This window comes from Mastigoproctus giganteus, chromosome 3 (genome assembly GCF_048544385.1).
Source record: "Mastigoproctus giganteus isolate SK-2022 chromosome 3, ASM4854438v1, whole genome shotgun sequence".
NCBI lineage: Eukaryota > Metazoa > Arthropoda > Arachnida > Uropygi > Thelyphonidae > Mastigoproctus > Mastigoproctus giganteus.
Genome location: NC_143577.1, coordinates 249,467,429 through 249,479,537, shown reverse-complemented (window position 1 = coordinate 249,479,537; position 12,109 = coordinate 249,467,429). Strand labels below are relative to the sequence as shown.

General features: G+C 39.1%; 1 protein-coding gene across 1 annotated transcript in view; it reads left to right on the top strand.

Moving 5' to 3' along the window:
• Positions 1–11,832, top strand: part of LOC150089020 (uncharacterized) — a 291,242-nt gene extending 279,410 nt beyond the window's left edge. The window contains exon 14 of the mRNA XM_090371014.1: positions 11,372–11,832. Coding sequence (XP_090227140.1) covers positions 11,372–11,382 — 11 coding nt within the window. The 3' untranslated portion in view covers positions 11,383–11,832. The remainder of the gene's footprint in view (positions 1–11,371) is intronic.
• The last annotated feature ends 277 nt before the right edge of the window (positions 11,833–12,109 follow it).

The following is a 12,109-nucleotide window of genomic DNA, read 5'->3' as shown; positions in this document are numbered from 1 at the left end:
AGACTCTCATCATATAACTCCTCCTGTCGTGTCTGGGCACATTGAACCCTAACTTTTCATAAAATTCTGAATTTTTTTGAAGAGCATAGAGGTTTAGAATTTGTTTCCACAGAAGACAAATATATACCTAAGTTATGTAATGAATTCTTGGAAAATCTGTCAACTAAATGTATGTTGTAGTAGTAGGATTTTAGAAGCATTAGCGACTAAAGCCATATTGCTCTGTGTATATTGTTTGTAAATTGCAAGTGTTCCGAGGTCAAGTTTGTTTGCTGGACGAAAAACCTGAGTTTCCGGGAGAAAAAAAAAATATGCTACCCTCGCCTGAGACCGATGCAGCCACATTGTGAAAAAGGCCCATAAAAACTCACATCATCAACGGGACTTGAACTCAGTTCTTTCCCCCCGGAGTGGGGAGGAAGGCGACCTTACTAATTGTGCTACCCACGAGGGCAAATGTATGTTAACCAAATAGTGATTTCCCGTAACCCATGTAATTTGCCAAGATACATTTCCAAATATTCATGAATAATTTGATTTTTAAAATAATATGAATAAATATGACTACATATCGGAATGGATATGTACATATACATACTGTGTAATGCCCAGTATGTATATGTGCTCTCTTGACACAAGCACATTACAACTACAGCTTGCTCTGCATCTCAAAAACTTAGTTTTCTCTTTTGATCTTGCCGTTATTTTTCTAAAAACACTGTTCACTCTGTACAAATCGCAAATCTGCCCTACCATGGATTGGTAGGGCAGATTCCAGTCAGAAGAGGATAGTTGGTTAATTAATGACTCATCTCTAAGTCTCTCCACTCGCTGTCTCACAGACGTACTCTTTCTGCTGCATGCCTTTTTTACAGATACTTCCATGGGCACTGTTCTTCTGAATTGGCTTCTATAATTCCCGCTCTCTCTTTCAAAACCGTCCGAACACGTGCAGCCACCAGCCAACATCCATTTGCTGTCCAACTTCAAACTCACAGAACCAACTTTTCATCTTCCTCATTTATTCATTCAACTGCCGTTTTCTGGAACAACCTTCCTTTATACGTATTTCCTGAAAATTACAGTCTACAGACGTTCAAGTCCAATGTCAACAAATATCTTCTATCGTCTTCTCAACCTTCCACCCAAGGACGGTACTAAGTACTATAGGTTCTAATACCTACCTCTCGTGTTTGGAGTTTTCATTTAAAAAAACCTGTCTGTAATATCAGATTACTGAATCATTTTAAAATCATTATGGGAATCCTAGTTTCAAATAATTTAATTAAATTTGTCCAATTTTATGAATATTAGGAAGCCTCAACTACACAAGTCTGTCCAACATGATTACTGAATCATAATCACCCCATCCATAATGGACTGCTGAATAGCTTGCCGTATAAAAAGCCAAACAGCTTCATAAACCAGAGCAGTGATAATTTGCATCTGTTCGTGCAAGTCAAAGTGATAAAGTAGCAGTTGTAGGGCATAGTAAAGAAATCATTCATTTTCAAATGAGCATGATGTGGGAACTTGTGCGTTGGAATGCTTCCACATCAGAAACACTTCTTGTCGGTTGCTCACAGCCCACTGGTCAAGGCAAAAAGTGCCAAACCACCTACTACAGAACTATGGGAGTATGCAAGGTGGATGTGGTAAGCAAAGGGCATTGAGTCTGAAGTTACAAACCAGCATAGAATTTGTGCGGTGGGAGTTGGAAGCAAAAGTATAATGAGAGGGAGTAAGCTACATAACCGAATGTGAGGAGTATGAGAAATCTCTACATGGAGAAGGAACAGGCAAGTAAGTGTGAATGTTTTATTACGGGTAACTTAAATCTGCCCCTAATTGATTGGAATAAGAGGGAGGGAACTCGACATGGAAGAAATATTTGTGCGGTGGGAGTTGGAAGCAAAAGTATAATGAGAGGGAGTAAGCTACATAACCGAATGTGAGGAGTATGAGAAGTCTCTACATGGAGAGAAACATGGAAGAATAAGAGGGAGGGGAATTCCCTCCCTCTTATTCCAATCAATGGTTATTTGTACCAGCTTGTTAGAGAAAATACTAGTGAGAATATTTCTTACCTCATTACTCATAAATCAGATATCACAGGACTTAAATGCAAGAACCATTGGCACGTAGTGATCACTCAGTTCACTCTATCATGATTTGACAATTTACGTCGCTATATGGCATCTGTTAATTGGGCGGATTGAAGAGCGAGGGCAGATATATTTGAATTATGGAATACATATTTAAAGCAAAAATCACAAAATAAACGAATATATACCATTCAGAAAATATGGCAGGAGAAGGCCAATAAAATAGAGCAGAAAGAGAGAGATGGGACAGTTATTCAGTGATGAAAGATACTGGATCCTACAACAGCTAAAAATTGATTTGTAATAAATCCGTAGATAAGGTTAAAGAGGCCAAGGCTGCGTTCGAGAAAGCACTTACAAAGAGAGAGAAGAATGGAGACAACAAATTTTTAATGTATGTGAATACAAGAAAATAAAAAAGCGAATAAGATCGGACCCTTGTGTACTGGGTGTGGGAAAGTCTTAGACAACTCAGCCGATGTTGTGGATGATCTTTACTGACGAAAGACACATGTGAAAACAGGTTGTGGGAATGAGGCTGAGTGATATGAAAATGGCGATTTCGAAATTACATATGACTGTTTATTAGAAAAAAATTCCAGCATAAAGGCAAGTAAAGTTCCCAGAGAATAAAGGGACTTTGATAGTCAGTGACCATCGTGCAATTTCATTTAAAATCATAAATTTACAAAATCACCTCGTTAAGGCTTGAGAAAATTTGCTTTTTTTTTTTTTTTTTTTTTGAGATTTGCTATAAAGCATATAAAATGGCCACTGTTCTTGGAATCAGTTAAGCATTCATCAGACTGACCTAAACAACACGCGTGTACTGTTTATGTCAGCGTGATGAAATTTTAGATTCATTTAATTAGCTTAATGCCGATGAAGAACAAGCCTTCTCTATGCAAACTGCCTTACTACGAGCAACTGAATGTTCGAATAAGAGAATAATTCCAAAGAAATCATCTGTTCCCTGTGGAGTTCCCAGCTAAGATTTCAAGACTAGGGCAAGGATATCAACTGTATCAACGACGACACTGTTGTCCTGCCAACGAAGGCTCTGTATTCAGAAATGAATACAGAACCATAAAACACCAGTAATTCCGCCGGAGACCGGCGGAATTACTTGACAAGTACAGGTCACTGATGAAAAAAAGCCGTGAATTAGGGTTGAAATTGAAAGTGTCTGCAATTCTGCCCAGACACGATAGGAGGGAGTATATGATGAGAGCCCTGTCAATCAATTCGGCCCTGGAAAGATTGTGCAGGGCTCAAGGGGTAGAATTTTTTTCAGCCTGGTCTGTACTTGTTAACAGGAGAGACTGCTTCTACAGGGATGGGATACACTTAAATAGAAAGGGTGCAAGAATGTTTGCTGATGCTATCGAGGCAATGTTAGGTGGGTCGGAAAACTGCTAGATTGGAGGGATACAAGGACTAATAGATTAACAGTAGCCACTGGCAGAGGTGAAAGTGATTCTTGCACTGCTTCTATTGGAATGAGCAGCAGCCTGGAAAATAAGATGCAGGATATTTCAGAGACTGCTGGGAATCATTGGGGTACAAGTAAACACATGGGGTGTGTTAGGGTAGCTAAGAAAAAGAGCAGGTGCATGTATACTTGTGTAAAATTTAGTAAATTTTATTTACTAAACTCCTAGCATTGGTGTACACCAATGCTAGGAGTTTAGTAAATAAATTTGATGAATTTGAGGTATTGCTCAAAACATCAAAGGCAGATATTGTGGGGATTTCAGAGACGTGGTGTCACACAGATATAAGAAATGCAGAACTGGAATTTGGGGAGTACAATGTCTACAGAAAGGATAGGAAGGGAGGAGGGGTTATGCTATTAGTTAAAAAACACATAAAATCCAAGGAAGTGAAGCCAGTCGACATCGCTGGACAGTGCAGTGTCGAGTCAGTTTGGTGTGACATAAACATTGGGAGATCAAAATTGAGAGTAGGAGTGTGCTATAGGCCTAATGACTCTGATGAGTATAATAAGAAACTGTTCGGAGAAATAGAGTGGGCCAGTAAATCAGAGAGTCTTATAATGGGGGATTTTAATTTCCCAGATATTGACTGGAATTTGGGGGCTGGTCACTCACACAGTAGCAAGGCTTTTGTGGATTTATTGGATGATTGTTTTCTACATCAGCATGTTCGGGAGGCAACAAGAGGGAGTAATACTCTTGATTTGATTATCAGTAGTGATTCTTCATGCATTAAGAATCTGCAGTTAAATGAACCACTTGGTGGCAGTGATCACAGTGTGCTGAAGTGGGAGTTACTCAAAGAGGTAACTACCATTAGGGGTAAAGGGAAGGGGTATTGCTTTCGTAAAGGCGACTACAATGGACTGAGACAGTATTTAAATTCTATACAGTGGGATCAATTGATGATATTGCCAACAGCAAATTCAAAATGGGAAGCATTCAAAGAACTTATCGTGGAAGCTACTAGGCTTTACATACCAACTAAGAAATATTGTTCAAGGTTTAGGCCTAAATGGTTGTCAGATGAACTAATGAGGCATATGGCAGAGAAGAAAAATGCATGGGATACATACAAATTAACACGTGACACGGACGCCTATGATAGATACAAGTTGATCTGTAACCAAGTTACAAAGGAGGTTAGGCAGGCGAAGGCAGATTACGAGAGATCATTGGCAAGGGATGCGAAGAAAAACAGCAAAGAGTTCTTTACTTATGTAAACTCTAGAAGGAAGGGGATGAATCAGATTGGTCCACTTGAGATCGATGGGTCAACTGTTGATGACCCTGCTCGGGTAGCTAACAAACTAAATGAATATTTTGCATCGACATTCACACATGAGGAGTTATTCAGCGAGGGGAATGCCAGAGGTGTATTCAACTCTAGCAGTAAGCTAGAGAATCTTGTAATAACTGAGAGCAAAGTGGAGGAGAAATTGTTGAAGATAAACACAAGAAAGGCACCTGGGGTGGATGGGATCTATCCAGTTATATTAAAGGAGGCAGCAAAGGAGGTAAGCAAACCCTTAGCCATAATTATGAGAGCTTCCTTGGACTCAGGGGAGGTACCCATTGACTGGAGATGTGCAAATGTGACCCCAATTCACAAAGGGGGATCAAAGGCTGACACAAGTAATTATAGACCTGTGAGTTTAACTTCTGTTCCCGAAAATTAATGGAGGCACTGGTGAAAGAAGCACTGCAGGATCATCTAGACAAGATTTCAGTTATAGCTAGGACACAGCATGGTTTTGTTAAGGGGAAGTCTTGCCTGACCAATTCGATTGGATACTATGATGCAGTCACAAAAGAACTGGATGCAGGGAATAACTTTGATATTATATACTTGGATCTTAGAAAGGCTTTTGATACTGTTGCACATGGAAGACTGCTGTACAAACTGGAGCAGTGTGGCATTGGAGGCAAGTTGCTGCTATGGATAAAGGGGTGGTTGAGGGGGAGAAGACAGAGAGTGGTAATCAATGGACACTGCTCATCGTGGACTAATGTTATTAGTGGAGTCCCTCAGGGTTCAGTATTGGGGCCTTTTTGTTTTCTGTATTTATAAATGATATTGATGATGGTATATCAGGCTTAATGTCCAAGTTTGCAGACGATACGAAGGTTGGCAGGGTTGTCAAGGACACTACTGACACTATGCTGCTGCAACAGGATCTGGAAAGGTTGAGCAGATGGGCTTCGAGGTGGCAAATGAAGTTTAACATTGACAAATGTAAAGTACTACATATGGGAAACAGCAACCCCAGAGCAACGTATCAACTCTGTGGTACTACACTGACAGTGGTAGAGAATGAAAGGGACCTGGGGGTGGTTGTGCAGGCAGATATGAAGTTCTCTAAGCAGTGCAGACGGGCTGCAAGAGTAGCTCATGGTGTATTGTCAATGATATATAGGAATTTTTCTAGCAGGGATAAGGAGTTGATTATTCCCTTGTATAAGGCAATGGTCAGGCCACACCTAGAGTACTGTATACAGGCCTGGAGGCCTCATTTCAGGAAGGATGTAGAGCTGCTGGAACGAGTACAGAGAAGGGCAACTAGATTGGTGAATGGGACAAAGGGGTTCTCTTAAGAAGAAAGGCTTAAGTTTTGCAAATTACAGTGTCTGGAAACTAGGCACCAGCGGGGTGATCTGATAGAGGTGTACAAAGCCTTGAATGGTTTGAGCATGCTCAATGCTGATGGGATTCTTCCTCTAGCTCAGAAAAATCACCTGAGAGGGCATAAATTCAAATTGAGGAAAGACAGATGTAGGATAGATGTGCAGAAATTTGCCTTTAGCCAGCGGGTGGAACAGACTTCCATCCCTTGTCGTGGAAGTTGATAGCCTAAATAAGTTTAAGGCTCAGCTGGACAGGTATTTCGAACGAACAGAGGGGTGAAGTGGAAGTGGTTATTTTTATTTATTTATGTTACTTTTTTTTTTTTTTTTTTTTTGGCTGATGCTGCATAAGCTTGCTTTCTTGCATCAAATGCCTCTACTAATGCTAATGCTAATAATCTCGAAATCTCAAAGAAAAAAATCGCTACATGGCAGTCTTTCATCTCCACTGTGGGTAACTTGTTTGGTTTTTAGGAGCATTAGCAACTAAGGCCATATTGCTCCGGTATATGCGGTGGTCATTCCCTGACCTTTCCGCAACCTCTGTATTTGGTGGTGACGGGCCCGAACCCCGGTCTAATCAACAAGGGTGTGCTACGCACTGCTGCTTCTTCCCACCTGGCTATGGAGGCGCCCACTGTGGGTAACTCGAACTCGTGGGGTTTACTCTATAAACTTAGCAGGGATAAAGTTCCAACCAATGATATCTACAAATCCATACTAACAAACGACTCTGAAACCACGACCTGCATTATACTGCCACGATTGTGGATAAACTTTTCCCTCAAGATGATCAGTCAACAGACTCTCCCAACTGTCCATAACACAAATCCTCAACTTTCAACTCTCCTCCACTGTGGATACTGAAATGTTTACTTCACAAGAGCTTCAAACAAAATCAATGTCCACAAATGTCCTGGACCTGACTTGCTAGAGAATAACGTCATTAAGAAGTTCAGAGAAACTTATCCTAACATCCTGTTAAATCTCTTTAACAAATGTATTTTCCGTGGTACTTTTCCCTGCCTCTGGAAGAATGCACTACTCAAACTACTATGAAAACCCAACAAATCCCCCCCCCCCCTCAGACCATTCCACCCCATTTCTCTTCTACCGAATTTTGGGAAACTCCACGAACGATTATTCGTACCAAGAATCTATTTCTTCCAAGCTCAAGGACAAGTCCAGTAGAGATGCACTTCTTGTGTTAAAAAATTACATCCAGAATTCCACATCAAAATATGAAGTGATCATCTTCATAGACATCGAAGGTGCTTTTGATTCACTGTGGTCGGAGAGTGCCCTCGCAAGTCTTCGGACGATTTCATGCTCATGTCAATTGTACCAAACTATCCGAGCCTACTTTGATCACAGATTAGCTTCAGTAGAAGCATACAATGCAAGAAAGCAAGCTTATGCATCAGCCAAAAAAAAAAAAAAAAAAAACACGCTCCAATTTCACCCCTCCATTCATTCCAAATACCTGTCCAGCTCAGCCTTAAATTTATTTAGGCTATCAACTTCCACAACAAAAGATGGAAGTCTGTTACACAAATCAACTACCTGCTGGCTAAGGGAAAACCTCCACACATCTATCCTACGACTCTTTCCTCAATTTCAATTTATGCCCGCTCAAGTGATTATTCTGAGCAAGAGGAAGAATGCCATCAGCATTGAGCATGGCCAAACAATTCAAGACTTTATACACTCAATCAGATCACCACGCAGGTGCCTATTCTCAAACACTAATAGCAAAACTTAAGCCTTTCTTCGTAATCCTTTGTTCCATTCACTAATCTTGTTGCCCTTCTCTGTACTCGTTCCAACAGCTCTACATTGTCCTTAAAATGAGGCCTCCAGACCTGTGTAAGTACTCAAGATATGGCCTGACCATTGCTTTCTACAAGATAATCAGCTCATCCCCTACCAGAAAAATTCCTGTGTATCATTGACAAGACACCATGAGCTACTCTTGCAGAACGTCTGCACTGCTCAGAAAACTTCATATCTGCCTGTACAATTGCCCCAGGCCCTTTTCATTCTCTACCACTGTCAGTGTAGTACCACAGAGTTGATACGTCACTCTGGGGTTACTGCTTCTCATATGTAGTACATTTGCCACCTCGCAGCCTATCTGCTCAACTTTTCTAGATCCTGTAGCAGCAGCATATTGTCATTAGCGTCATTAACCCTGCCAACCTTCGTATTGTCATCATCAATATCATTTATAAATATAGAAAACAACAATGGCCCCAACACTGAACCCTGAGGGACTCCACTAATAACATTAGTCCACAAAGAGCCGTTTCCATTGATTACCACTCTGTCTTCTCTCATTCAACCATTCCTTTATTCATAGTAGTAATTTGCATCCAAAGCTGCACTGCTCCAATTTGTGCAGCAGTCATCATGTGCAACGGTATCAAAGCCTTTCTAAGATCCAAATATGATCTCAAAGTTATACCCTACATCCAGTTCCTTTGTGACCACATCATAGTATCCAATCAAATTGGTCAGACAACTTCCCCTTAACAAAACCATGCTGTCCAAGCTATAATTGAAGTCTTGTCCAAGTGATCCTGCAGTGCTTCCATTAAATTTCCCTGGAACAGAAGTTAAACTAACAGTTCTGTAATTATTTGTTGCCCTTTGTGAATTGGGGTCCAAGGAACTTGGACCCCAATTCACAAAGAACTTCCTTGGACTCAGGGGGAACTGAGTCCAAGGAAGTTCTCATAATTATGGCTAACGATATGCTTACTTCCTCTGCTGCCTCCTAAATATAACTGGTAGATCCCATCCAACGCAGGTGCCCTATGTTTATCTTAAATTTCTCTGAGTATCGTCAAAGATAAGCATAGGAGCAGAATACATTTTTTTAGATTGAACACAGGACCAAGTTTTAGGATTGAAATCAAGTTATCTTTGCCCCACTGGAGATTTCCGTTAAGGAATTAGTAGTGGATATTCAAGAAGTTAAAGCTGGTTTTGGCTAATTTTTTTTTTTTTTTTTGTTTCAGGAATAAGTTTATCAATGAGGAGCCAAGAGGCAGTAATTGTCTCGACTTGATTCTATGTTCTGGCATTTGCAGTCGACATTCCACCAGAAACTTACTTCAAATCAGATCACAACCCAATTGCATTACTTCTTGTGCTGCTTATGCCAAAGCTCTCATGATTATGGCCTCCAGGTCCCTTTCTTATGTTTATCTTCAACAATTTCTCCTCCACTTTCCTGTTATTACAAAATCATCTAGCTCACTGCCAGAGTTTAATTCACCTCTGGCATTCCACTCCCTGAATAACTCCTCATGTGTGAATGTAGATGCAAAATACTCAGTTTGTTAGCCACCTGAGCAGGATCATCAACAGTTGAAACATCTCTATTCAGTGGACCAATCTGATTTAGGCTATCAAACAATCCCCTTCCTTCTAGAGTTTACATATGTGAAGAACTCTTTGCTGTTTTTCTTTGCATCCTTCACCAAAGATTTCTCAGAATCTGCCTTTGCCTGCCTAACCTCCTTTGTGACGTGGTTACAGACCAACTTATAGCTATCATAGGCTTCCATGTCATCCATTAATTTTTATGCATCCTATGCATTTTTCTCTGTCACATGTCTCATTAGTTCATCTGACATTCATTTAGGCCTAAATCTTGAACAATATTTCTTAGTTGGTGTGTAAAGACTAGTAACTTCCAAGATTAATTCTTTGAATGGCTCCCATTTTGAATTTGCTGTTGGTAACATCATCAGTTGTCCCCACCGTATAAAATTTAAATACTGTCTCAGACCTCCATAGTCACCTTTACGAAAGCAAAAATCCTTCCCTTCACCGTTGATGGTAGTTACCTCTGAGTAAATCCCACTTCAGCACACTAATCACTGCCACTTAGTGGTTCCTTTATCTGCAGATTCTTAATACATGAAGAATCACTACTGATAATCAGATCAAGAGCCTTGCTAGTGTGGTTGCTAGGTTGAAGGGAAAAAGCAGTCAACTCTTAAGGGATTTTCCAATCTGTGTTGTTAAGATTTGTGAGCTGAGGAATGTATATGATTTTAATATTCTCCTTTATTTCAATTCAACTAAGTGTGTAAAAACTCCCAGTGAAATGATAAATTCATTTTAGGTTAACTAAGTATAATTAATAAATTAGTTTCGGATAAACTTAGTGGGTATATAAAAAAAGAAAATACCCAGTGAAAGTGGAAAAAAATGTGTTTGCGTGTATGTGGTCTGCTAAACACTACATGAGTAAGTTTTGTATGTTGTAACAAGTGCAATTTCAATTTTGCTTTGACCTTTCCTCTGTCTGCTTGTTCTGGGTGCTAATTTGAAAATAATTTTATATGCTTGTTAACAATAAATTATGCTTTGTAAATTTGATCAGTGTCTGTGGTTCCTTATTTTTAAGGAAAAGTACTGTTGATAAAACAACTTAAAATTAACAATTGATCACCTTAATTAAATTTGAAAACAATTCTCATTTTAAGCAGTTTCATGTTGGTGATTAAATATAAACTAATTATTCTAGTGCTAAATAACTAAAAACAAAACTTAAATGGCTAAAATGTCTTAAGGAAAAAAGCATTCAAATTTGCACAAGTCATGTTACAGTTGATTATCCCAAAGTTAATGGTTCAAAGACAGATTTTTTACAGAAAACTTAACTTCTACCAACAGATGGAGCCACCAGTGTTTTAATTGTTTAGGTGAAAAAATTAAGTTTAATAGGTACAAACACATTGGATTTTTTTCTTGAGAACATGCAATGGAGCCCTTTTCTAAAGTCTGCTCCACAGACGACAAACTGCAGAGACAAATGAATGCCACAAACAATGTTTTGAATGGGGCTTTAAATGTAAAGAGGACTAATTCCTCTTCAACAAATACTTTGTATGATTGCTTTTCAAAAATGATGCTATGAAAATTTTATCAGTCTGTGTTTCCTTATTTTTTTTTTTAGGAAAAGTACTGTTGATAGAATAAACTTAAAAATTTACTGCTGACAAAAACTAAACTTAACTTTTACATTGGAAATGAAGGTGTTTCAGAACACTTATTTGCTGATATACTTGATTCTATTTATCCTAGGGAAGGATTCAAATTTGTACAAGTCAGATTTTTTTTTTTTTTTAGCTTTGTGCTAACAGAAGGAGCCAGCTAGAGAGAAATTGCTTTTGTGAAATCTAATGGCTACAAACACAAGTCAGATGGTCTCAACCAACTAATTGCTTTTGTGAAAGAGCCTACCAACAAGATGGCAGGTCACTGTCTGCAAAGTAGATGGGCAGCAGCAGCAGGCAATGGTAGGGTTCCTCCTATTCACCATTCAAAGAATACCTTGTCCCAGAATGCATCACCCTAATTAAGTATGCCCCAGAATGCACTGCCACAATTAAAATATCACAATAATTACAAGTCCTGCTTTTGACATCACAACTACTTTCATGGGCAACATCTAACCCAAAACTACCACGGAACCCATCAGTAGTAAGGATATGTAGCCAGCAAACAAGCACAGTGACCCAAGTTCAAGAGCAGCTCAAGGTAAAAATAAAAATAAGTTGTGAAAATACCACTAGTGCCATCTAGTGAGAAAATAAACAAGAAAAATAAACTGCCATCACCTGCTAGAACTGAAAGTAAACACACCAGGTTTTTATTTATTTAGAAAAAATAAATGTTTTATTTAGCAGTAAAATTTTAAAAAATCCGGAAAAAAAAAAAAATTTCCAACTGATTTTCAAATCCTAAGAATTGATTTAGCTCCCAGCAAAACTAACTTGCCATTTACTTTGAACAGAAGATATCTTAGCTTTTGATATTACAATCAACTCATAGGGTCACACTTTCAACGAAGTTAGCATTTTTGCT